This window comes from Prionailurus viverrinus, chromosome B3 (assembly GCF_022837055.1).
Source record: "Prionailurus viverrinus isolate Anna chromosome B3, UM_Priviv_1.0, whole genome shotgun sequence".
Taxonomy (NCBI): domain Eukaryota; kingdom Metazoa; phylum Chordata; class Mammalia; order Carnivora; family Felidae; genus Prionailurus; species Prionailurus viverrinus.
This window is the reverse complement of record NC_062566.1, coordinates 129,821,719-129,849,340: the sequence shown is the minus strand read 5'-3', so window position 1 is coordinate 129,849,340 and position 27,622 is coordinate 129,821,719. Positions and strand designations below refer to the sequence as shown.

The following is a 27,622-nucleotide window of genomic DNA, read 5'->3' as shown; positions in this document are numbered from 1 at the left end:
TTTTCTTAAATTTATTCCTAAGTATTTTCTTCTTTTTGATGCTATCATAACTGGAATAGTTTTCTTAATTTCATTTTCAGATTGTTCACTGCTAGTGTATAAAAAATACAAGTTTTTTTTGTATATTGATCTCTTACCTTATAACCTTGCTGAACTGATTTTTTTAGCTCTAAAAATTTTTTGGTGTGTACAGATTCTGTAGGGTTTTCTCTAGACAGGATCATGTCACCTGTAAAAAGGATAGTTTTACTACTTCCTTTCCACTCTGATGCCTTTTGTTGTTGCTGCTTAATTGCATTGGCTACAACCTCTATTCTAATGTTTAATACAAATGACCAGAACAGAGATCTTCTAAGATAGGGGAAAAGCTTACAGTCTTTCATCATTGGATATGATGTTAGCTGTGGGTTTTTCATAGATGGCGTTTATCAGATTGAAGAAGTTTACCTTTATTTCTGTTCATTGAGTGTTTTTTATCATGAAAGAATGTTAGGTTTTGTCAAATGCTTTTTTCTAGTGAGATGATCATGTAAATTTTTGTGCTTTATTCTTCTAATGTGGCGTATTACATTGATTTTCATATGTTTAATCGGCCTTGTATTCCTGGGATAAATCCCACTTAGGGCATATATACACTCTTTTATATGTTGCTGGGTTTGATGCACTAATATTTTGTCCAGGATTTTCACTTCTATACTCAGAATGGATATTGGTGTAGTTTTTTTGGTGATGTCTTTGTCTGGTTTTGGTTATCAAGGTAACACTGGTGTTGCAGAGTCAGTTTTGAAGTGTTCCTCCTCTTTTGCTCTTTGGAAGAGTTTGCCAAGTATTGTGTTAATTTTTTAAGCATTTGGTAGAATTCACCGGTAAGCCATCTGAGCTTGAGTTTGTCTTTCTAGGAAATTTTTTGATTTCTCAATTCCGTCTCTTACTACTCTACAGTTTTAAAAGATTTTTAAAATTTAAAATGTATTTTTTATGATTTTATTTTATTATTATTATTTTTTTTTTTTCCAGAGAGAGAGGGTGCAAGTGAGCGAGAGGCAGAGAAAGGGAGATGGAGAGAGAATCCCATGAGGGGCAGAGAGAGAGTGAGAGAGAAGTGGGGCTCACCCGAAGCAGGGCTCGTGCTCACCCAAAGTGGGGCTGAAGCTCACCAACTGTGAGATCATGACCTGAGCCCAAGTCAGATGCTTACCCGACTGAGCCCCCCAGGTGCCCTGTTTTAATAGATTTTAATTAGCCTTTACTTGCTCTCCACTTCCTTTGACATGGCATTTTTTCATTGGAGCCCCGAGCCTCTTGATCGTGGCAAACAACCCTGGTCAGAAAGGAATGATATTTAGCTAGTAAGTTGAGTAATACCTTCAGCAGCAGCCCCCATGTTATATACACCGTACACCCAGTCTACGGTGTGGTCAAGGGAACAGCACTTCCTGTATTTGCCGTTGATTGACAAAGTCAGCCTGGGGGAGGAGTCCTCTTTTGCCCTGCCAGGAAACTGCCAACCAAGAGTAACTTAAGTTTATAAGTAAGAACGATCCTTCTGGCATGGAACGGAGAATGGATTAGAAGGAATTAAAGATTATAGGGAAGGGGACCGGTCAGGGAGGTGAACTGGCTGCGGGCTCTTTCCCTCTTGTTGCTCTACATCCCAGGGCGCCTGACTTCTGCCAGCTGTTTCCAAGATCCCCTAGTCAGTTGGTTGCTGCCTGGGTTTGGCCAACAGGAAGCATTGGCAGGAAATTGGGGAGCAAAACGAGAGAGAAGCCAGGGTATTTCTCTCTCGCTCGCTCGCTCGCTCTTGCTGTCTGCCTCCAGCAGCACTTTTGACAGCAGGTCCCCCAGCTGTGGGGGTCTGACAGACTTCCCCTGAGGTTTTGGCTCCCACAGGGGAGCTTCTGCTGGGTTGCGTCTCCCACCCAGTAGCCCCAGCTTCTGGGCTCTCGTAACTCCATCTCCTTTCTCGGTCCTTTCTGGCCCTCGGGCTGTCAATGGCCTCCTGACGTTTCAGAATTCTTGGATGCCACACCCTCCTGTTTGTCTTTTCATCTGTTTCATCCCCTTAAATCTCTTTTATCTGTAAGGACTAGAGTGATTCTCTTGTCCTACTGGATCCTGACAGATACTGCAAAAACCCGGGTTCCAGCACGCCCCGGAGACAAGTGTGTTGGGGGGACTTGCTGTGGGAAGGTGGTTGAGGGAGGAGTCAAAATGACTGGGATTTTCAGCATCAGTCACGGGGCAGAGAATGATGTTGAACCAGGTTAAGGATTACAGGAGGAGAAGCCAGCTTCCCTTGGAGGCAGGGGGAAGATACTGGGTTGGAGGGGAACATGGTGATAACCTCTGTGACCGCAAGGGGGTGCTGTCCAGGGAACCGTTCTAATTCTGGAGCCTTTGCTCAGCACAGGGGTCTTTAGGCTTCGGGTTTGTTGGTCAGGATTTAGGAGCTGATTGTGTATAGAATTTGGTCACAACCCAGCAGTGGCTGAAGCTCACTCCGAGGAACACAGAGAGTGAGGAAAGGCAAGATCTGAAGCTGGAACCCTGGGGGCCCTGGGCATGTACCAGAGAAGCTCTTCCTTCAGGCAGAGCGCTCACCAGGGCTCTGGGAGGAGAGGAGGAGGGAGGCAGGTGACACAGAGCTTTTCCCTGGGGTCTACAGGGTCTAAAACACAGCACTGTACATTTGTGGCAGATTTATATTCTTAAGTAGGCTGAAGTTAAAGTGTGGTGAAAGCAGTCAGTAGACAGTGGCCTGAGTGTCAGGACAAGTCAGTCTGAGGTTTAAAAACTATGGAAAGTTACTGAGGTAATCAAGAGTGGAGCCCCCCACCCCCACCCCCACCCCCACCCCAAGTTAGCTTTTCCCTTACTGTTGAAGCTCAGGTTCTTGATGAGTGCTTCTGCTGAGCAAAGCAGGTCTAGGCGGGGCCGAGCAGTTTTCCAGATTCTGGAGGCTCTGTCCTGGTCTTGCTGGGGCAGCCCCATATCCTGGTCTGTCCCACCCGTGTTCTGCCCACCTGCCCTCACCCCTGCCAGGCCCATTCCCCACCTCTACTTGTCTTCTCCCTCCAACCAGGGTCTCTTCCTTTTCCCTGTGAGGAGTCCACCCCTGGTGACATGTCAGTGACCATCTCTCCAGCTCTGTTGTCCACTTCAGTCCCTCCTTCCTCTTCTACCTCTATTTATAGTCAGTAGCATCCAATTTGGCATTCAGTTTTTGTTGGATGACTTCACACCTGTCACTTGCCTTTCTCAAACTAGATTGCATATTTAACTCATTAAGCTAGCAAATATGTGAGCGCCTGCTCCGGGGTGGCCTCTGAGGGCATGTCATGTCCCAACTGCTTGTTTTGTGTCCCCACATTCACGCAAGGGACAGTACTTGCCACACAGGGCTACTGGCGATGGGGTGGTTCTTTAAACAGTTTCCCCTGTCAACCCTGGGGTGCACCGCTGAAGGTGAACTCTAGCCAAGTAACACAAGTTGCCTAACCAAAAGTGCCGTGTTTCCAGTGTATTCTGAAATCCTCTCCATTCTAGATAAAAATAGATTTTGGTTTGGGCCTGACATGAGACGAGACGAGTCGTGTCTCTAACTCGTCTTCTACCACATTCAGTTTCAGGTCGGCTCGTCCCAGGCTGTGGACTGTGTTTCAGGTTGTAGGGCTCTAGAAACCTCTCTCCCATGGCTCCTTTTCTTTGAAAGCCAGTGACTCTTTGGACGTCCTTAATGCAGGTTGCTCCCCTGCACTGTGCTATAGCTGCTCTATTTTTCACTCTTGGGATTTGGGTGCTTTCTGCTAGGATCTCTTTGGGCCTACGCTCGTACGAAGCTGGCCAGGTTTTAAAAGATCATTTAGTTCATACTCCTGTTGAATATTTTAAAACCAGGACTCCTGACGCCTGAGACCGTGCTCCCTCTGCCACCGCCCATCTCTTGGCTTCCATCATTTCCAAACCATGTCTGGTGTTCATTTTCTTCCCCCAAATGTTCCCGATGCTTCGGGAATGAAAAAAGCATCCAGATTTGGAAAGCTCCGAGCTCTGTGGGGGCGGGAGCGGAGCACAGCCTGTTCTGTGGAGAAGGAGGGTGTCGGATTGGGCTCCCCGGCCTCTCCCTCACGCTGGGACTGGTGAAGAAGGGCGGCAAGCTGGGGCGGGGCCCGGGCGGGGCCTCCCTGGCCACGGCCCTGAGCCTTGAACGAGGCAGAGGCCCGCAACTGCCCTACAGGGTACGCGGCAGCCTCACTAGCCAGGGAGAGGGCCTCAGCTTCGGGGAGGGCCTACTGTGTGCCGGCTTCTGGCATCCTAGTAGCAGGTTGTTAATGGTAATTACAGCATTAAAGATGATTCCTTCTAAATACCATTCTAAGCCCTTGCCCTTCAGCGCCCTTAATGCTCACAGCAACCCTGTTAGAAGCTGGTAAGGTCCCCATTTCAGAGGAGGGGTGAAGGGTGGGTCCCCCCTTCCAGCCCCTGGCCCCTTTTCCCCTGCCTCCTAGACTGGGGCTGGCGCATTGTGTGGGTAGCGACCCCCGGGTCACCTCCAGAGACTGCCCAGGCCGCACTCAAGAGGCCGAGTCCACGCTGGGGTCCTGGGGGTGCCTTGCCTTGGTGCCAAGCCGACTTTGCAGGAGCTTCTGGAAAACTTCCATCTCCCTGAACACAGCGCAGACAGCACTCGGGGTTCTTATTTAAGCAGTAGAGTTCTGTGGTTCGGTGAGCACGTTCCAGAACCGGAATTCCACAGACGGCCTCGAGCGAGGCCACCTGCTCAAGGCTCTGTCGCGGGCCACTCCAACAGGGACGGCGGCCAGCGGCCGCGCCGGGGCTTCCAAGCCGAGCCGGCCGCCGCCGCCAGGGGGCGCCGGAGCCGCGTGCTTGCCCGGCTCCCGGGGCCGCGCATGCGCAGGGCGCGCCTCGGCGTCCCGTCTCCGCGCTGGTCCTGCCCGCCTCCGCGGGCCTGCGGCAGGCAGCGGACTCGAGGGGCAGGCCCTGACATTTGGGTCGTTCTGAGATTGCACGCGAGGTCAGGGGTCGGAGGAGAGGGGTGAACTTGCCAGGCTTCATTAAGTCCGTGAGCCGCCCGAGGAACTCCAGGCCGGTTTCTGGAAGCACAGCCTCCAGGGGCAAGGGGGCCTCTCTGGCAGGTGCAGACCCGGCCGGGCCTTTGCTGTTGTCCCGCAGGCGTCCGCAGTGCCCAGTACCTGGAGACATTCAGTGCGTGCATCGCTTTAAGAAGGAAAGGGATGTACCAGTATGTATGCCGATAGTGGAGGTTTAGCAGGAGTTAACATGCCGCCTTTTTATCACCGACCGAACTCCCCTCTCCGGTTATAATTAGGACTGTAGAAGATTTTCCTGGAGTAGTGGTTGGTAGATTAATGTACCAGTCTTGAAGTGACAGTGTCTAGGCCTGACCTTTATGAATTGCATATCTGCTAATGACCATGACCTTCTAGGTATCCCGGAGGCATCGCAGACAAGTAACCATTGACAGTGTCTCTCCCCTGGCAGAAGAATTCTCCAGTCCAGTGGGGGGCCCATGTTCCAGCTACCGGGGACCTGCTCTGGTAGTTAGCTCATCGGAGCAGGGCTCAGGGCTGGCTCTACTGATACCCTCTATGTGACCTTGGGCAGATAACCCTCTATGTGACCTTGGGCAGATGGGGAGCCCTCTCTGAGCATAGATTTTTTCATCTGCAGAGTGAGCAGAGAAGATGGGGGAACCTTTCTTTTTCCCTTGAGAAGTTGCTTTCCTTCCTTCCTTCCTTCCTTCCTTCCTTCCTTCCTTCCTCCTCTTACTATTTTTTGAAGCCTTGAGATCCCTTTGGTACCGGGAAAAAAGCAGTTTTATAGAAAAGTAGATGGGTAGGGGTGCCTGGGTGCTCTCTCTCTCTCTCTAATAAGTAAACAAATAAGTTCCTAATAAATGAACAAACTTAAAAATTTTTTAAAAAGAAAAAAAAGGAAAGTCGATGGGTGGAGGAAACAGGGTGATAGAGTTGGGGCTAGGGAAGGCCTTGCTGAGTGCTGGCTTTTGCCAGTATGCCAAACCCAGAAAAAGTGATGGCCGAGGCCAGGGCCTGGGAGGTTCCTGCATCAGAAGCCTTCCCGCTCTTGATCTCTGGCCTCCTCCCGGCCAGATGTAACCATGCTCCCACTAGTGGGAGGCTGCATGCTCTGTGGCTGCTCATCTCAGGTTGCTAGTCAAAGCTTCCTGTTTATATTTAGATGGTGTGAGAAGTGTAAGAGCTCTTTTATTGCCACTGACCCATATTCATATTTAATGTTGGTTGTGTTAATAGGCTCCTCATCGGTTCTCATTTTGGAAAGCAAGCAGAGACTCAAAGAGACCAAAGAAAGTTTGGGGGCTGGAATCTGAGGCGAAGGTCCACGGAGGTGCTTGTCCTCAGTTTCTCTGTGATACCTATTCTGTCTCAGTCACTGCACTGCTTCCATTGTTTTGAGAATGTCTTTCTCCCCCATTGCACTAGAGGTGAGCTTCTCGAGGGAGAAGACCATGGCCCAGCCCTCAGCAGAGCACTGCCCACAGGTGGTGCTCAGTGAGAATTCTAGAAGTGAAGAAAGGACCAGCACATCTGGTCACTGGCAGCCCTCGCTCCTTGCTGGAGTTGGGGCGCCCAGGGCATGCGCTTTGCACTGTGGGGATCCCTTGTCTACTTTTCTTGGGAAAGAAACTAAAGCCGAGACCAGAGTTTACACGGCATCATGAATGCTTGGGGTGGAGGGTGTATGCGTATAACTCTGCATGGTGGGAGTATGGGTGATTCTTCTTCTCAGTGCTTTTCTGCCTTTCTCAGATACTTCTAAAAAAGGATAAGGTTCGTCATTGTCCCCAAGAAAGGTGCTTGTTGGTAGTAGTAGTTACTGTTTATCAAGGACTTACTTCCCTCTGTGCTAGGCACCCGGCTAAGCCTCAGAATATTCTCGTTTACTTGATGAGGAAATAGAGGCTCCAAGATGTTGAGCGGCTTTCTCAAAGCCACGGAGCTAATAAATGGAGAAGCAAGGGTTGGAGTTGAGGCCTGTGTACTCAGAAGCCCATGTATTTTCATTTCGTAATGTTTTACCTAGCAGTGTGGCAGTTAGATAGTAATGCGATTTTTTAAAAACAAAGACTGAAAGTAATACAACAAAACATAGGATTACCCCATGTTCTGTATCAGTTTTATTCTAGGGATATAGCCAAGAGAATGGAAAACACTTAGGATGAGCGCTGACTCACCGTTGCACAACTGAAAGTAACATAACACTGTTAACTGTCCTGGAATTAAAGTAAAAAAACTTAATGAAAAACAAAACAAAATAAAGAACAAATGTGAGAACAACAACAAGGAGAAAACGTGTGTCCATACAAAAATCAGTGCATGACTGTTAGCAGCACCATTTTTCATAATATCTAAAAACTGTAAATGGTCATCAACCGATGAATGGATGAAGTGTTACACCTGTACCATGGAATATTATTCAGCAATGGAAAGGAATGGAGTATTTGGAACTAGATACAGATGCTGGTCATACAATATTGTGAATGTACTAAATACCAGCGAGTATTAAAAAATGGCTAGTTTTGTGTTGCGTGAATTTCCCCTCAATTAAAAAAAGGAGTGAAGTTCTGATACTTGATACGAGAGGTATGAACCTTTCGAAAAAAACACACCAAGTGAAAGCAGCCAGAAGCAAAAGGTTTCATACTGTATGATTCCATTTATGTGAACTATTCAGACGGGGCAAATCCCTAGAGACAGAAAGTGGATTAGTGGCTACCAGGGTCGGGGAGGAGGGTGCGCTGGGGAGGAGCCGCTAATGGGAGTGGGATTTCTTTTTGGGTGATGAAAATGTTCTTGAGTTAGCTAGCAGCGATGGTTCCACAACTAGGCGGATATGCTAACACCACTGAATCATGATGTTTTAAACAGGTGATTGTGGTATATAAGTAATATCTCAGTAAAGCTGTCATTAAAATCTGTATACAAATAATCTAACAAATGACTTTGATGCTCCCACTTGGAGACCTTCCAGCCTGCTGTTACCTAAAGATAACAGTGGTGTAGGGAATGATCATGGTAGTTACTGTTTTTCAGGTGCTTAGTATGTGTCGGGTACTGTTCCAAGCACAGGGAGGTTTTACATAGAAAGTCACCTGTGGATTGGAAAACCAGGGAGTCTGACTCCAGACCCAAGTTCTTAATCACTACACAGTGCTGCTTTACATATAGAGGCAGGTAAATCAGAGACCAGAGAGTGCAATGTGAGACCTAAAGTCAAGTAATAGTATCTGGCTGGAACCCTAGCTCGGCCACTTACTAGTGGCATCATCTTAGGTGAGCTACTTAATAGCACAGAGACCAGTTCCCTCATCTCTCAAAGGGGATGATAGTAAATCCTCCCTCATAGCATTCGTGCGAAGGGTACAGAAATTATGTCAAACTCTCAGAAGTGCCTCGTGTGTAGGTGTGCAGCTAGTACTCACTAAGGGTTGTTATTACTCTTATGTTGTTACGAAGTAGTGATTTAACGAGTGTCATTCAAATTGCAAATTTCATTTGGCGAGCATTTCAGGTCGAGTTTACGTCTCACTTGCTCACAGAATTGTGGAAGGGGCACTGAAAGATGGTCTGCTGTAGCAGGTGAGTGTGTAATTCAGGGTCTGGCATCTTCTTTTGTGAGTGATGTGTGTGCGTTGTGTGTGTGTGTAAGTGTATATACATGCACGCCTTCTAAGAAGAATATGGCGACTCTGGAAAGAAGACAGCAGTTTCTAAAAGCATCTGGAAGGGGCCAACCGAGGCTCCCAGCCCAGAGACCACTAAAAATTATAGAAGCCCTGGATTGACGGGGACTTCACAAGAAGTCTAGGCCAGCCACCCCCTCCCTTACCCCCACCAGCATTTGGTGGTTTCCATTGGTTTTCTCCTCCCTACACCCTACACAGTGGCTTGTCCTTCCACTGAGTTGAGTACATGTGACACCTGGTGGGAACCTGGCCATTCTAGAGGTGAGAACACAGGACCAACAATCTGGAGCTGCCTTTGCCAGGACTTGGATTTGAAGATCTGGAATCTCTTTTCCTGAATTTCTTTTCAGCCTTGGGAATTGAGATCCCTGGAAATCATCTTACTGTCTTTGAAGGCCATACCACAGGGCTGGGTTATCAGAGACAGTGTATTATAATAAAGTTTTCCGGGTACTTCTAGTTATACATACACTCCCTTATAGGTCATGTTACAGCCAAGTGTCAGGGTCTGGCTTCCAGAGATGTGGTTAAGATAAATGAGGAAACAATGCCTAATGTTGTAGTCCCTAATTCATATGATTATATTTTATAGGCTTTTATTGTGTTGCATAACTTTATAAGAAATTAATTCCTTGTTCATTTTAATGCGATTAAAAAATTCAAAATATTGGTTTTGGCTGTTCTCTGAAGTTGTGCAGCTCAAGCTGGTATCCCGGTGGCTGAGCCCTTCCTGACACAGACAAAGTGTGGGAGGCCCAGTGACCCACAGAACTGTCCAGGGAGGCACAGCTCTTGGTGGGAGAGATCACTGCCTTTGGGCTCTGGACTTTGACTTCTGTGTCTTTACAGTTTGAAACTCATTTTTATCGTCATTACTCTTATCAGACACTGAATATGCTGTCAGCAGCTCAGCGAGACTGGCTATTGTGAATAGGGTTTTGTGGTCTGATAGACCAGGGGTCAAAACTTGACTTTATCATAAAATTCACTAGCTGTGGAGCCTGAAGTTCAGTCTTATCTGTAAGGTGCTGTTAACACCCTCCTTGCATGGTGGCTGTGGGGATTATAAATGGTGCATGTCAGCCCTAGACATAGTGCTGGGTGCTGAGTAGGGCCTTGATAAATGAGCCTTTATCATTATTGAAACTGTTTAGTCTTACATACCCAGACCAGGCTCCTCACTGAGGGTTCTCAAATTTGAACAGTCCCAAATGAATTTGGGGTGGTTCCCCCTCAGCGATCGCTGGAGTTTTGGCCAGTGAGATGTGCAGCTAGCCGCTTCCTCAGCCAGCCCTCCAGGGATACATAGCCCTTGTGGAGATAAACTGGAGCTCCCTTTCAGAGGTGAGGAAACCTTGCTGCAGAAGGAAACCAAGGATGAAGAGTCCAGGTTGCTATGTTGTATGTTCTCTAGGCCACACCTAAATGGAGCAGTTCAGAGGCTGCACACATTTGAGCTTTTAAAAGTGTCCGAGGTCCTCAGCCGGCTCCCTGCAGCCTAGCCCCCTCCCCCTGCCCCCCCCCCGCCCCCACTGTGACATCCCTTTGGTCTGCTGGTGGCCGTGTGACCCCTTTGCCTTCCGACACCCCTCCTGCTGCATCAGACTCGGCAGTCTTGGTTTCTCCCCTCAGAATATTCCCCGGGACAGGACACATTTGCCCAGCTCCCAGGCCCTCTTATAGTTTCCTCCTGGCCCCTGCACAGACCTTTTGGTTGTCGCTTCATTCTTCTGAGACTTTCTTTCTCCACGAGACTGGAGGGAGGATGGTGTCTATTAACCAGGACCACACAGGCTTCTGTACACGGAAGGGCTTCGAAAGCAGTCAGGTGTGATCTAAATGATTTTCTGATCACTAATTTATTTAAGCGTGTTACCCATCATAGGAGGGTCTTTTCGGAAGTGAGTGTACCTGTGGGCTTCCCCTCCTGTGGCAGGGGGATGCATTTTGGGTCCAGTGGCTATTCTGCATTTTTGAAATTGTAGCACACGGTCCGCTACTGTTTTCATCCATGCTTTAAAGTTGGCCTCGATGATTGGGCAGGGAACTGTTGATTTCCACTCTTTGTATGCAGCTTTGATTTTGGAGGCACAGAGCTTATCAAGATGTGCATTGGACGTTGCTGTCACACCAGCTATTTGTCAAGTCTGTTCTTCACTATTTTTTTGGTCATGCATTTCTTTGGGAAAAAGAAAGTAACTAAAATCATTATTGATGATAGCTTTCCAAACTGACAGGGTGTCATCTGACATTTTAATGGGGGCCAGTTTGGGCCATGACCTCAGGACTTGCTTCTCAGACAGTGTTGATCTGATCCCAGATGCTTTAAAATTTATAGTCTAGTCGAGAGGCCCTGTAAGTAGCTTTTGACAGAGAATTAAATATCCTGGAGCTGAGCTGCATAGCCACGAATTCACTGTGGCAAATCAGGGCTCTGCTGTTGCTCTGAGATGTGCCCAGTGACACATGGAAAGAATGTCATAGCATTTGGGAGAAGGAAAGGAATAATGTTTACCATAAAGAGCCCCCTACTAAGAATGATTCCTTGCCAGGGACCTATTTGCCAGCCCAGACCTTGGGTGTCCACATATCTCCCGAATTAGAACACAGACCCACAGAAAACACCAGTGTCTCCTCACTGTGGAGGATTAAGTTGTGGAACTGGTTTGAGTGTTCCTACTAACTATGTGTGTTGATGGATTGCAAGCCTAGATGACTGGATTTCAGATATTTCAGACCCCCAAATACAGATGATAGACAAACTGTGCTGAACTGGAATTGGCTTTTCTTTGATTTGGTGGGTTTGGCGGGTCCCTGAAGGTCGTCTTCACGAGCGTTAGTGGTCAGGGTCCAGCCTGCAGTGATACAAAGTGCCGCAGGATAGACGACCCCCCCCACCCCCCATTTTCTTTTTCCTGGCCCTTCAACACACTCTGGAGATTTTTTTTTCTTTATATTAAATTCCCGATAACGACTTGCACATTATTTGGTCATTTTTCATACAAGCAGAAGGCAGATTATGGAACCATTGATCTCTTTTTGTTTTCCAGTGGTTTAAATTTTGCACAAGTGAGCACTTAAAGCACATCGAGGAAGCTCCAGTCAAGCACACGCTTCAGAGTAGTTCCAGAGCTGCTCTGGCAAATGGTGAATTCGTTTGGTTTGCTTTTTGAGTGTGAGGCAGTTTGTTGTGGTAGTAATAATACCTTAACAATAATCATAGCAAACCCTTCCTGAGTGCTTTCTATAAATAAACTCAACTAATACTCCCATTGAATTTGTTCAATTAAAAATTTTTTTTTTATGTTTTATTTTTGAGAGAAAGAGAGACAGAGACACGGCACAAGTGGGGGAAGGGCAGAGAGAGAGGGAGACACAGAATCTGAAGACAGTCTCCAGGCTCTGAGCTAGCTGTCAGCACAGAGCCCGATGCGGCGCTTGAACTCACGAACCAGGAGATCATGACCTGAGCCGAAGTCAGACGCTTAACCGACTGAGCCACCCAGGCGCCCCAGAGTTTGTTCAATTTATCTTGTATGCTCCTCCAAAGAAAATTTCAATAGGCTGTAGCAGAGTTCACACTGGAGAGAGGCTGCATAGTGATTTTTTTGCAACTGCGTAAACAAATTTGACTCTAAATGGGAGAGGAATGAATATTGAACATTCTAGGACTGAAGGGGCGTTAAAACAGGAATTAGAACTGTATTCCTCCCATTTAAAAATTTAGTGGAGACATGGAAGATAAGAATAGACATAAGTTGGGGCACCTGGGTGGTTCAATCGATTGAACATCCTGTTCTTGGTTTCAGCTCAGGTCATGACCCCAGGGTCATGGGATTGAGCCTTCCATTGGGCTCCATGCTGAGCATGGAGCCTGCTTAAGATTCACTCTCTCTCCCTCTCTGTCCCTCTCCCCTGCTCACATGCTTTCTGTCTCTAAAAAACAAACAAACAAACAAACAAACCAAGAAACAAAAAATACATGTAAGTCAAATTTCTAGAAATGAAAACTGTAATGTCTGGGATGCAAAATACACTGGATATGATTAATGGCAAATTAGACATTGAAGAAACTAATGAACTTGCAGGCATAGTAGTAGAAACTATCCATAATGAAACAGAGAGAAAAATATTCCTTTCAAAAAGTGGAGAGAGCAAACGTGAGCTATGGAATAACTTTAAGTAGCCTCGTGTGTGTGATTGGAGTCCCCTAATAGGATGGGTAGCGTAAAAGATTTTTGAAGAAATAACGGTTGAACACTTTGCAAATTTTATGAAAACCATAATTCCTCAGATCTAGAAAGCTCAGTGAAGCCCGAGCGCAAGAAACATGAAGAAAACGGAACCAAAACACTTAATAATCCAAATTGCTCACAACCAGTGATAAAGAGAAAATCTTAAAAGCAGCCAGAAAAAAAAAAAAATACACATTACATGCAGACGGACAAACATAAGGGAGATTTATTGCCCAAACCCATCCAAGTTTATAATCGTGGTAGATTTACTGTCAGAAACCATGAAAGTGAGAACACAGCAGAGTGACACCTTTAGAGCGCTGGTGGGGGACATGGGAATGAACTATCGGCCCTGAATTCCGTACTTAGTGAAAATATCTCTCAAAAAACGAGGCCCATAAAAGCCTTTTCCAGACATACGGTGGCTGAAAGAAATCATCATTAGCTGAACTGCAACTCTAAGAAATGTTAAAGGATGCCCTTTAGGTAGAAGGAAGGTGGTACCAGGAGGAAATACAAATCCATGCAAAGGAACGAAGTCATAACTATCTCGATGGCTGTGTGTGTTCTTCCTTGTTCTTTAAATGTCTTTAGCATGTAATTGATCATTTCAATAAAAATGAGAACTATGTAGGGTGGGACTTAGAACCTATGTGAAGGTAGAGTGTGTATAATAAGAGAATAAAGACTGGAGAGAGTTAAATGAAAGTATGCAATGGTGAAGGTGTTGTACTGTATGAGATGTGGAGTACTGTCATTTGAAGTAGACAGTGATGAGTTAAACCCTAAAGCGACCACTGACAGTTCTTGAAGACGTCAGTACCCGTTTCAATACGCGATAGAACAAGTACACAGTTGATTGGTCAGTAAGGATAGAAGACCTTGGAACAAAGCAGTCTACTGATTTGACCTAACTGACATTTATGTGGCACTCCACCCAGCAACAGAATACACAGTCTTTTTAAGTGTAATGAAACACTTAGCAAGATTGACCATATTCTGGGCCAGAATTTTGATTCAAGTTTTAGCAAATTAGAAGGGTTCAACTATGTCCTCTGGCCTGTGTTAGGGATCCTTAAGACCAATTCTCAGGTCAGCGATTCACTAGAAAGACTCGCAGAATTCAGAAAAGTTGTTATGCTCACGGTTTCTAGTCGATTACAACAAAGTTTACAGATTACAATATGTAAAGGGAAAAGGCGCTTAGAGCAGAGTCTGGGAGAGGCCAGGCTCAATCTTTCAGTGGTCTTCCCCCAGTGGGGTCATATGGACAGCACTTCATTCTTCCAGGAAGGTTGTGGAACAACACCTACGGAGTATTGCCAGTCAGGGAAGCTCATTCAAACCTTGGCGTTTAGGGTTTTTATTGGGATTCTGTTATGTAGAAACGGAGCACCCATGGAACTGACTTTAATTATTCGGTTTTTACTATTTCCAGAGGTCAAACGGATATAGGGTGGCCCAAGGCCTTCACCATAGATCACATTATAAGTATAACTATCTGGTGTGACCCAGATTAACAAAGACACTCTTATCAGGTACGATTTTCTAGGATCCTAGAGGTTGTTCCCCAAGAGCTGCACAAGGGCCAGTCCTTTCTTCGGAATGTGCGGAGTTCGAACATCCCAAGCCCGCTTAGCCTTTTACTGCACAGACCATAATGGAATTAATTTAGGAATCAATAATAGAAAGATCTTGGGAAAATCCCCAAGTATTTGGCAACTAAATAATACATTTCTAAAGCAGAAATCAAAAGTTAAATTAGAAAGTGTTGTGAACTGAATGAAAAAAAAACCACAACATATCAGTATTTATAGGGTACTGCTAAAGCAGTACTTAGGGAGAAATTTATAGCTGAATGACTATATTAGGAAAGAAAAAAGGTCTCAGATTTATCCTTTAGCGTTCACTTTAAGAAATAAGAAAAGGAAGAGTAGATCAAGTTCAGTGTATACAGAAGAAAGGGAATAGTGAAAACCAGAGCAGAAATAAAGGAAATAGAAAACAGGAAAACAATAGAGGAAAATCAGTGAAACCCCAATCAATGAAGTCAAAAGATCTTTATTGAGAATTTCAATAAAATGGATAAACCGTTAGCTAGACTGTCCAGGATAAAAAGAGAGAACACAAGCTGCCTTGATCAGAGATTCTATAGATTTTAAAAGGATCAGGGAATATTCTAAACAGCACCATGTCAGTAAATTTGACAACTCAGAAGAAATGGACAAATTACTTGAAAGATATAAACTACCAAAGCTCATGTAAGGAGAACGGGATCATCTGAACAACCCTGTATCAAAGACATTGAATTTGTAGTTAAAAGCTTCCCACAGAGAAAACTCTAGGTCCAGATGGCTTCCCTGGTAACTTCTCCCAAAAACTTAAGAACAAAATAACAATTCCATGCCAACTCCTCCTGAAAATTGAAGAGGAGGGAATATTTCTCAAGTCATTTTATGAAGTTAGCATTTATACAAATCCCAAATCCATTACAAGAAAACTATGGATGAATATTCCTCATGTACAGAGATGGAAAAAATTTTAAGCAAAATTTTAACAAATCAAATCTGACAGTATAAAAAAAGATAATACATCATGGTCAGTGGGGTTTATTTCAGGAAAGGAAGTTTGTTTTAATATGTGAAAGTCAGTCAGTGTAATTCACCAGATTAAAAAACTAAAGGAGAAAAAAAGCCATCTGATTATCTCAGTGGACACAGAAAAAGGATTTGAGAAAATTCAGCATCTGTTCTTGATATTAACTCATAGTAACAGTGGTGTAGAAGAGATCTTCCTCAGCCTGATAAAGGGCATCTGTGAAACACTCACAATTAACATCAAACTTAATGGTGGAGGGCTGGTGCTTTTTCCCTAACATCAGGAATGAGGTAAGGATTTCTGACCTCGCCACTACATTCAGGATTGTACTGGAGATTCTTTGCAGCAAGGCATAAGGCAGTACCTAGAAATAAAAGGCATCCGGATTGGAAAGGATGAAGCAAAACTGCCTTTTATTTGCAAACAACATGAATATTTTTGTAGAAATTCTGAGGGACCCTACGGGACCCTACAAAAATGGTGGTAGAATAAGTGAATTTAACAAGGTTACAGATTTCAAGCTCCATATTCAAAAATTTATTGTAGTTTTATATATAGCAGTGAACAAAAGGAAATTGAAATTAAAACAGTATCATTCTTAACACCATGACAAATATGAAATATTTAAGGGTAAATCTGTGGAAAGGTTTGCAAGGCACGTACACTGGAAACTACAAACCATTGCTAAGAGAAGTTAAAGACCTACAGAAATGAAGAGACATACTGTGTTCATGAGTCAGAAAACTCGATATTGTTAAGATGCCAGTTCTTCCCAGATTGATCTATAAATTCAACACAATCTCCATCAAAAGCCCAGCCAACTTAAAAAAATATATTGACAAGAAGATTTCATGTGGAAGTGTAAAGGACTAAGAATAGCCCTCCCCCCCCCCCCCAAAAAAAAAAGAACCTGATAAATGGGAACAAAATTGGAACACTAACACTGCTTTCAAGATTTATAAAGGTGCTGTAGTCAAGACAGGGTGCTATTGGCATAAATATAGACAATTGGCTCATTGAAACAGAATAGAGAGTCTAGAAAAAGACTCACATGTATATCCCCATCTGATTTTTCACAAAAATGCAAAGGCAATTCCATGTGAAATAAAAATCTTCGATAAGTAGTACATTTGGATGTCTATCTATAAAGAAGTAAACTGCGATCTCTATCTTGCAACATATACAAAAAATATTTATTCTTTAAATGTTTATTTTTTTTTTGAGAAAGAGAGAGAGCATGTGTGCAAGCAGGGGAGGGGCACAGAGAGAGAGAGAGAGAGAGAGAGAGAGAGAGGGGGGGAGATACAGAATCCAAAGCAGACTCCATGCCAACAGTAGTGAGCTCAATATGGGGCTTGAACTCACGAACCGTGAGATCATGGCTAAGGCGAAGTTGGATGCTCAACTGACTGAACCACCCAGGCCGCCCTACAAAAATTATTTTAAAATGGATCATAGACCAAATGTAAAACCTACCCTATAAAAATTTCACAAGAACTTATAAGAAGAAAAGCCTTTGGGGGCACCTGGGTGGGTCAGTTGGTGAAGTGTCCAACGTCAGCTCAGGTCATGATCTCGTGGTCCGTGGGTTTGAGCCCCACGTCAGGCTCTGTGCTGACAGCTCAGAGCCTGGAGCCTGCTTCAGATTCTGTGTCTCCCTCTCTCTCTGCCCCTTCCCTGCCCACACTCTGTCTCTCAAAAGTAAACACTTCAAAAAAAAAACAAAAAAAACCCAAAAGCCTTTGTAACCGTGGGTTATGCAAATATTTCTTAGATAGGAAACCCAAAGCACAGTCTATAAGAGAAAATATTGATAAGTTTGACTTCATCAAAATTTAAGATTTCTGATCTTCAAAAGACATATTAAGACATGTCTTAACATTATAGATGAGAGAAAATATTAGCCAATCCCACATCTGATAGAAAACTTGTATTCAGAATATATAAAGAACTCTTTTTTTTTTTTTTTTAAAGATTTTTTTTTTTTCAACGTTTATTTATTTTTGGGACAGAGAGAGACAGAGCATGAATGGGGGAGGGGCAGAGAAAGAGGGAGACGCAGAATCGGAAACAGGCTCCAGGCTCTGAGCCATCAGCCCAGAGCCTGACGCGGGGCTCGAACTCACGGACTGCAAGATCGTGACCTGGCTGAAGTCGGACGCTTAACCGACTGCGCCACCCAGGCGCCCCTATAAAGAACTCTTAAAAAGCTCAATAATAAGAGAACAAACAACCCAGTAAAAATGGATAAAGGATTTTAATAGACATTTCTTCAAAGAAGATCTATGAATAACAAGCACGCAAAGAGATGGTTAGTTTCATTAGTCATTATGGAAACACCCATCAAAATCACAATGAGATCACTTCACACCCGCTAGGCCGGCTCCAATAAAACAGACAATAATGGGGCGCCTGGGTGGCGCAGTCGGTTAAGCGTCCGACTTCAGCCAGGTCACGATCTCGCGGTCCATGAGTTTGAGCCCCGCGTCAGGCTCTGGGCTGATGGCTCAGAGCCTGGAGCCTGTTTCCGATTCTGTGTCTCCCTCTCTCTCTGCCCCTCCCCCGTTCATGCTCTGTCTCTCTCTGTCCCAAAAATAAAAAAAAAAACGTTGAAAAAAAAATTAAAAAAAAAAAACCAGACAATAATGAGTGTTGGCGAGGATGTGGAGAAACTGGACCCCCCCTAAACTGTAAGATGCTATTGCCACTTTGGAAAACAGTTTAGTATTTCTTAAATAATGAAACATAAATTTATTATCTGACCCAATAATTCCACTTCTAAGTGCATACCCATTGAAAGAGAATTGAAAAGATCTGTCCACACAAAAAATTATACATGAATGGTCATAGCAGCATTATTCATAATAGCCAAAAGGTGGAAACAACCCAAAGGTCCATTAGTGGCAAGTGGGCAGGTAAAATGCAGTCTATCCATACAACAATACAAAGAAATGGAGTACTGTTGTAATTTGGATGAACATCGAAAACCGTATGCTAAGCAAAAGAAGCTCGACACAAAAGACCACATATTAAATGATTCTGTTTTTATGAAATGTCCAGAAAAGGTAACTCTCTGGAAACAGAAAGCAAATTAGTGGTTCCCTGAGGCAGGGGGTGGGCAGAAAGGATCACTGGGGGATGACAGAAATGTTCTACAACTGAACCGTGTTGATGGCTGCACAGCTCTGAGTTTATTAAAAGCTGTTGAGGGGTGTGATCAGAGCAGGGGGCCTGAAGAAATGGCTCTTCTGTTTACAACACACCCAACAGGAATCTGGGTTCGTTGTGACAAGGGGCACAAACCTTGTGGCTTTCCTATGAACAGATACCCTACATGTGTCAAAAAATAAAAATAAGATAAAAGTTGTTGAATTGCATACTTAAACTGAGTGAATTTTATGGCATATAAATTATCCCTCAGTAGATGTTTGTTGTGTTTGGAAAAAATGGTATAGAGTAGTTAGGACAGCCTAATATTGTGGAAAGAATAGACAAATAAATGCATGGAACAGAACAGAGAGGCCAGAAATAAACTCATTCAACTATAGCCAACTGATTTATTTTAATGGGGATATGAAACTTTTATTTATTATTTTAGAGGGGGGGGGAGAGAGAGAGAGAGAGAGAGAGAGAGAGAGAGAAAGAGAGAGAGAATGTGAGTAGGGGAGAGGCGCAGAGGGAGAGAGAGAGAATCCCAAGCAGACTCCATGCTCTGTGCAGAGCACAATGTAGGGCTTGATCCCACGACCCTGGGATCATGACCTGAGCAGAAATCAAGAGTTGGACGCTTAACCGACTAAGCCATCCAGATGTCCCATATAATCCACTGATTTTTGATAAAGGCACAAAAGCAATTCAGTGGGGGAAAGATAGTTTCTCCGACAAATGGTGCTGCCACAACTGGACATCCACATGCAAAAGAGAAAAATCTAGACACAAACTTTACACCTTTCACAAATGTTAACTCAAAATGGATTAGACCTAAGTAGAAAACGCAAAGCTGTAAAACTTCTAGAAGATAACATAGGGAAAAAAACCTAGGTGACCTTAGGTTTGGCAGTGGGGTTTTAGGTACCACACCAAGATCACAGTCCGTGAAAAAAAAGATTGATAGGCTTTATTAAAACTAAAACCTCTCGTTCTGTGAAAGACATTGTTCAGAGAATGAAAAGACAAGTCATAGACTCTAATAAAATACTGGCAGATATTTGCAAATATCCGATAAATGAGTTGTATCCAAAATATACAAAGAAATCTTAAAACTCAACCATAGGAAAATAAACAACCCAATTGAAAAAAGGGCAAAAGATCTGACCAGACACTTCACCAGAGGAAGTATACAGATGGAAAATAAGAATGAGAAAATATGCTTAGCATCATTTGTCTTTAGGGAATTGCAAATTACGAGGAGATACTACCACATACCTATTAGAATGACTAAAATCCAGAAAACTGGTAACACCAAGTGCTGACAAGGATGCTGAGAAATACTAAGTCTCATTCATTGCTGGTGAGAATGCAAAATGGTACAGCCACTTTGCAAGACAGTTTGGCACTTTCTGACAAAGCTAAAAATATTACTGTTTCAAAGTTATTTGTAAACAAAATATGTTTATGTAGCTATTAAAAAATTTTTTTTAGTGTTTATTATTGAGGGACAGAGAGACACAGAGCATGAGCAGGGGAGGGGCAGAGAGAGAGGGAGACAGAATCTGAAGCAGGCTCCAGGCTCTGAGCTGTCAGCACAGAGCCTGTCGCGGGGCTCGAACTCACAAACTGCGAGATCATGACCTGAGCCGAAGTCGGTCGCTTAACCAACTGAGCCACCCAGGCACCCCATTTGTAACTATTTCTTACAGAGTCTCACTCTTGGTATTGATTGACCTATTTGAATTGAAGACTATGTTCACACAAAAACTTGCACGTGAATGTTTATAGCAGCTTTATTTGTAATTGCCAAAACTTGGGGTCAACCTAAGTGCCTTTCTCCCTTCCTTCCTTCCTTCCTTCCTTCCTTCCTTCCTTCCTTCCTTTTTTTAATGTTTATTTATTTTTGAGAGAGAGAGAGAGAGAGACAGACAGAGCGTGAGTGGGGCAGGGGCAGAGACAGGCTGTCAGCACAGAGCCCAATGCCGTGCTTGAACTTGTAAACAGCGAGATCATGACCTAGGCTGAAGTCAGATGCTTAAGCCCCAACCAAGGTGCCTTTCAATAGATTAATGAATAAATGGAATATTGTAAAGGGACAAAAAGAAGTGATCAGACCACAAAAAGATGCAGAGGGACCTTAAATGCTAAGTTAAAAGTGAAAGTGAAGTTAAAAGTGAAAGTGAAAATGCTACATGCTGCATGATTGCAATTATATGACATCCTGGACAAGGCAAGACCATAAAGGCAGTGAAAAGATTAGTGGTTGCCAGGGGGTCAGGAGGAGGGATATAGAGATGAGTAGGTGGGGCATGGGACGTCTTTAGGGCAGTGAATTTGTCTGTAGGACACTGTAATGGTGGATACATGACAAAACATTTGTTAAAACTCATCAAGTACAGAACACAGTGAGCCCTAATGTGGTTTAACTATGGACTTTAGGTAATAAAACATAAAATTAAATAAATATAAAAAATCATCATGATGAAACATTGAAAAAATGTTTTGCTTGTTGTATGCCAATTTCACCCCAATAAAGCTGCTAAAAAAAAATGACAAAATCTTTGAGCCGTCACTTTCTGTGACAAACTGGTAACCTCTGAGCTCCCAGGCACGCTGTCCTCAGTTGTTGCGTCCTTGTAAATAGAAGTGGCTTCTCCTCTTTCCTGTTCAGTACAGACATCTCTCTCGTGGCTTTTTGCAGCCTTGGAGGGACGGTCACTGATAAGAGCAGCTTGGAAGAGGCTGTTCTCAACATGATGACACATGAAAGAATGGGTCATTTGCTGACGCTCAGCATGTCTGGTCTCCTCTCTGTAGTGGGTCTGCTCTGAAAATTAGCAACTAACTAGATGGGTGTCATTTGGGAGGCTGGAGACCTGAATTCTGATTCCTGTTGTTCTATTAACCGTCAGGTTTTAGACACATCACTTACTTTCACCCTGGCCGATCTCAGCTTCTTGGTCCATAAAATGAGTGGGTTTTCCGGGGGTGGGAATTTCTCTGGCTTCTTCCAGCTCCAGACCCCCTTTCTGTCAATATCAAAACTTCTCCCGCACTTTTCCCTGGAGTGGAATATATGCCATGTTGTATACATATGTCCCAGGGCACTTGTCACAGGAGAAGCCCTCTTGTGTAGAGTCACCGGAGACCCTCCCTCTCTCTGCCTCCAGTTGTGGGTGGAGACCGGGGGGCGACTGGTTGCCCAGGGCCGGGCCTGAGGTTGGTGCTGGTTCAGGCAACAGCTGTTCTTAGCATTCTTATTTTTTCAATCTTTCGTACTTTTGTACCTCCCAGCCCTGAACTCTCTCTTGGCAAAGAGGATCTCTTCCGTCTCCAAAGAAATGCCCACAAAGCAGCTCTGGTATTTTCTTAGCCCACAGCGGAGAGGTGGTCTGTGGGGCTATTGTGACTCCCAAAAGTCTAAAGCTCGGAGTTGGAAGATTTTCCTAGTAACTGAGACTCCTGAGAGCATTTAACATTTTTTTTTTTATGTTCAGTTAGTTAAGTGTACATTTTGGGATAGAAGATATTCTTTAGCTAGTACTGTGCTGTGAGCCAAGCTTTGCTTACTTTAAGGGCCTTGGGCCATACCTTGAATGAGAAGCTCTGTTAGGTCTGAATGGGGTCATGGTAAAGTACCCGGTCAAATTCTCAACCTGGATATCAAAGTCATGGGGTAATTTCTGTGTATTTGGGGCCTCTTTCATGTGTCACATACGGATATTCTTTTTGGTGTCTCATTTTGATGTTCCATTTTGTCCTTGGGGAGGGTAGAGGGCAGAGAAGCCGCTTCTCTGACGGTTTATGATATCCTGGGACCATCTTCTGGTCCTCTAGGGCAATACTGAGAAATTAAGCTCCATGAAAAACAACTCACCCAGTTTTTGTATGTTTGATTTTTTGTTTGTTTGTTTGTTTTTTAGGACTTTGTTTAGAGAAGTTGCCTGTTTCCTCTTCTACCAGTAACCTCCACGTGGACCGGGAACAGGATGTCATCACCTGCTATGAGAAAGCAGGCGACATTGCACTCCTGTACCTCCAAGAGATAGAGAGGGTAAGTGAGGAGTGTGTGTTCGCTCCAGCTGATAATTTTTTAAAAATTTCAAACCAGACCGTAGAGAACTGTGGTCAACCTCTGGAAAACCTTCCACGTGTCTGCCTCTGGGTGTAAAGCGTTCCTTACATTTTTCAGCGCATGGGAGATGGTGGGGATTGTGGCATCTTGCGAAAAGTGCTTGGGAAGCATTTTAGTATCCTCAGAGCAGAAGTGACAGTGTGCCCCGGGGCTGGTTAGTCATTCATGTTCTCCTACGCGAAGTGGGTTGTACTTGCACGGATGATATGCCCCCATGATGTACATCTGGGGTTTGGGAGGCTTTACATCCATAGTTACATGAAAGGTCGGCTGGGGACTCCCGGCTGACCTGCTCGGAGCAGGTGTGTATCCCCCGAAACCATCTGGGATGGTTTACCTCCAGCAGTCAGTGGTTGCCTGTGGTGTGGGGAGCCAAGCCGGCAGCTGACAAGGGGGCCCCCCTGGGCAGGGATGGAGAGAAGATACCTGCGCTCACGCCCTCGGGCAGAGGAGGTCGGAGGCGCGATGGGGCCCGCCAGGTGCGGGCAGCTTGTCTGTTTAGAAGGATCACTGTCTTTTGGCTCTGCTCTCTCCTCAACCTTTCTGTGTGTAAAAGGAACGTCTACTTTATGAAGTTCTTGTGGAGATGGTAAAAGGATGTGTCAGTGAAGGAACTTAGCCCCGATGCAGAAATATACTGGATCCTTGGTACACGTCATTTATTTTCTACTAATAACAATGGGTTCTAGCCATCTCTACCCCCAGCAGAGTTTCCTGGCATTCTGACCAAGGGCTTACCACCGGTGTTTCCCCCTTCACACCCAGAGACATGTCCCGCGAGACTTTGAAAATGACGCGTCTTGTTTCTCATCAAGTTTATGAGTTCTCTGTTTCCCTAAGGATTAGAATGGGGAGGGGCTGCCAAAGTCTGGTTAGCTCTGTTACGTTGTATGTGTACAGACTGAAGCAGTTTCTTCCCTTAAGTCTTCTCATAACGTGTTGATGTGTGTGATAAGGGTCAGAATTGCCTTGTAAGGGGCAGGGAGTGCAGGTGAGAGCCACAGAGAGGAGTCTGGGGGAATGAGGGGACCAGCGTTTGACCTGGCCGACACCAGCATGGGTCGTAAATTGCAGGTCATGGTGTCTGAGAATTCAGGAAGATACTTGGCCATCTTGCCAAAACGTCCCCTCAGAAGGCTGCTATGAGAAAGGAATTTTTCAGTTATTCAGAATTTCTGATATGATCTTTAAAGAAATGGTTGTGCAGCCTGCTTTAAAATGCACATCGTCTTGAACGTCTGTCTCCCTGATAGCCAGTGCTTGGAAGTGGAGACGTCTCTTACCCAGCCAAGCAGTTCTTGTTGACCACACAGCCCTTGCCACTTAGGGGCCCTTATTTTGCACCTTATTTGCCAACAGTTGTCTGGCCCCGTTACCTCGGGGCTGCCTTCTCCTGGCTGGAGGAAAGGAGTTCATCTGTGACGCGTGTCTTTAATGACGTGGGGACTGGCAGCTCTGGATGTACTTCCTGTTGTGTTCAGTGATAACCACCAGTTCACTGTCAGGTTCTCCCGCCAGACCACCAAGGAGACTTGTATAATCATAGAATTAAAAGAAAAACTTTTTTGTGTGGTGTTGGGGAAACAGTGGTCATAGGATGTGAGATTTGGAGATGAAAATGGAGGCCAGACAGGGAGGACCCACAGGAAGTTAGGACCACAGGTAGGATTAGAACTCTTCTGACACCAAGTTCAGGGCTCACTCATGTCAGGCTGCTGCACACAAGTACAAGGCAGTGTCGTTTCCCACACCCTTCCCGACAGAAAGCGCTCAGAAGGTATTTGGCCAAGCGAGCATAGCTCTCGGTAGCGCGGGGAAGCAGCCTCAGCCTAGGGTGTAATCTCGGGGTATAGATGATTTTCACATTTCTGGCTCTGATTTTCCAGTGTGAGTTTTGCTTTATGGGAAATCACTTTGCCCCCCCACCCCCAAGATAAAACATGCAGGGGTATTAGTGATGAGAGAGATGGAATGACCAGATATCTGTTTTGACTGTAGTAGGTGCTCGAGAAGCCATTTATAGATTGATGGGAAGCATGGGGGAAAAATAGCCTTTCTAAGTGACTGCTGGGCTGGGTGGATGTTCAAGGTCTTGATGAAGCAAGATTGGTGTTCTATGCAGAAGATACCTACTTGGCCTCTTTTTTTTTTTTTTTTTTTTTTTAAGTTTGAAGTTAAAATGACTTTTAAGAATTATGCTAACAGAAATGTTAGGGAAATAGAATCTGAAAGAAGTCACAGACTAGGACAAGCTGAGGTTTATAGTGCTTTGTTTTTCTGGGCGGGCAGACCTTTTAAGTAGAAAATCCCACACACTCTGTTCTGGTATTCGTTCTGCTGGGCACAGGCAGCCGGTCACTCAGTGGTTTCCCCCCATTTACCGGCCATTCTGTAGCAAAGAAACTTCCGTTGGCCAGGACCTCCGGCATTTTATCTACTTGTGGTGGGTTTTTGTTTGTTTGTTTGTTTTGGTTTTCTGAGTGGTTTTCTTCATTCACTAGCAAGAAGAAAATTGGGGGAGAAGTTTTGAGGACAGGGTGGAGTGACACGGTCAATATTTTTTCATGATGTGACACCCCCGAACCGTGTTTCAGAGATGTTTGAGAGTGTTAGATTTGTGAGGCAGCTGACTTAAGCTGTGAGAGGCAGCAGAGCGCAGTGGTATAGTGACAGCCAGGGTTGGGATCTTGGATTTGCCACCTCCTAGCTGTGGCACTTTGGGAAAGTTACTCCACCTTTCTGTGCCACCCGAAGATCCTCATCTGTATCAGGGCAATAATAATTGCTGTAAGGCTGCCATGAGGATAAAATGGGTTCACTCATAGGCCTGCCATCATATGGTTAGCAGTGGAATCTTTCCTAATCTTAGAAGATTTCAGATAGTTGGATAAAAATCTGGAATATTATTAACACACTGTTTTTTGTTTTTTGTTTTTTTTTTGAACTGTTAAATAATTTTTAGCAGAATATTTATGGAGTGACTTTTTTTCAGAACTTTTCCCTTTCTTGTGCAGAAGCCCTAACAGGACCGCGTCTTGCCTGGAGTCCTCATGTCATATCTGGATTCCGGACTTCTGTTTACCCCTGACTGTTTGACCTTGGTCCAGTCATATATTTCCGTGTGCTTCGACTTTCCATTGTCACGGTGGGGCTAACACTGCCTGGTGTATTTGGGGCTGGTGTTTTCCACCCCTTATGGGATGTGCCATGTGTTATTGTCCCCCTGCCCCTTGTCCAGAGGTGGAGGCAGGGCCGAAGAAAATTTGAATCCATGAAAGCAGGGTGATTCAATATTTGTTTAGAGTTGTTCCTGTTATCTTAGGGGTAAAGAGCCATTTAATTTTCTCAGTTTGTTCTCTGAAGGGGAGTAAGACACTCCTACAATTGTGCACATATAGTAATTTAATCAAACAGATCGAATTAGAACGGATCGAATTAGAAAGGACACAGGCTGTCCTTGATTTGTTTGTCTCGAGCTGGTGGCATTATGCCAACGGTAAATAAAGTTACCTGCCCCACGAGGAGCGTCTCCTGGTGCAGCGATAGGAATAAAGATGACTTCATTTTTGAAGAGCATAAGCCGAGCCCCGCTTTTGGCAAATGAAATCATCCCGTCTGTGTCCTTTGCACGCCTCAGCCAACCAGCTGGTTACGGCTTTCTTGAGGAGAAGCCGCGCCGGGGTTCAGCTTCACCTTCTGCCGGCAGTTCGTTTCTTCACGCCCGATTTTAGAAAAGAAGTCACTGCTAAATTACGGGGTGCCGGAGACGTTTCGTGGGCAGTTTCAGTGCTGACGTTTGGAGGAGAAAACAACTGGTCCCCAAATATCGCGGGGCCCGGCCCGGGACTCCTGCTCCATCAAGGCGTTGCTCCCTGGCCAGCACGGGAGGCACCCGCAGTGACGTCGTTGACGTGCCGGACTCTGGACCGGATGACATGGAGGTCACGGCGGGTCTTGAATTCACACGAGGTGTCCCAGGAGAAGGACCCCGCGCCGCTGATGGGGAAGGCAGGGGGTGACTCTGGAGGTCTACGTGGCCGTGCTTTTGGCTTTAAAACGGGAGACGGTAAAGAAGATTCTTGCTTCCCTCCGCCTCTCCAGGGCCTGCCTTTCCACCCAGGCCAGAGCACCAGGTGACTGACTATTCGTAGCTTACGAACTTTGCTTCCTTAAAGAAACGTCGAGAGGCTGACTAGCCAGTAAATGTGCTCTGACTCTGGGCCTGCCATCTGGCTGCCTGGGAGAGGAGGCCACACACACTTGAAGCAGTGGTAGAAAAGTCTGGAAACCGGAAAAGAACAGCAGCTGATTTTAATTTTCGTGTGTTCCCAGCCAGCCTTTCCCCTCGTAATTGTGTGGCATTCAAGAGTTTTGTATCCGTCCTTTGTCACTCAACGTTACGTTGGGACTTCAGAATGTTTTCATGGCCAAATAATATTTCATCGAGTGGCCGGTCTCTCTGACAGAATCAGCTCACTGCCAGGTCTGCCCCGTTGTTGTAAATAACGTGGCGATGACAGCTTCCTGCGGGGACCTCTCCCCCTTTGCTTTCGCTGTTTTCCTGACGGCAGATTCCTGCAAGTGGAGATATTTTCGACATTCTCATTAACTACATATCGTGTCCATTGGCTCCCTACGAGTCACACTAACATCTCCCTTCGGCGCGCCGGGAGCATAATGGTTGCTTTGCACTCTCAACGGGCTTGCTGTTGTGTAAAGGTTATTTTGCTGATC

General features: G+C 45.0%; 1 protein-coding gene and 1 non-coding gene across 4 annotated transcripts in view; both read left to right on the top strand.

Moving 5' to 3' along the window:
• TTC7B (tetratricopeptide repeat domain 7B) overlaps positions 1-27,622 on the top strand; it is a 255,265-nt gene that overhangs the window by 41,649 nt on the left and 185,994 nt on the right. For all 3 annotated transcript variants that reach the window (XM_047861697.1, XM_047861696.1, XM_047861702.1), the window contains exon 4: positions 22,677-22,807. In XM_047861697.1, coding sequence (XP_047717653.1) covers positions 22,677-22,807 — 131 coding nt within the window. The remainder of the gene's footprint in view (positions 1-22,676; positions 22,808-27,622) is intronic.
• LOC125169351 (small nucleolar RNA SNORA11) lies at positions 18,812-18,941 on the top strand. The gene has a single exon (XR_007153658.1). It is a non-coding gene; the product is annotated as a small nucleolar RNA SNORA11 (small nucleolar RNA).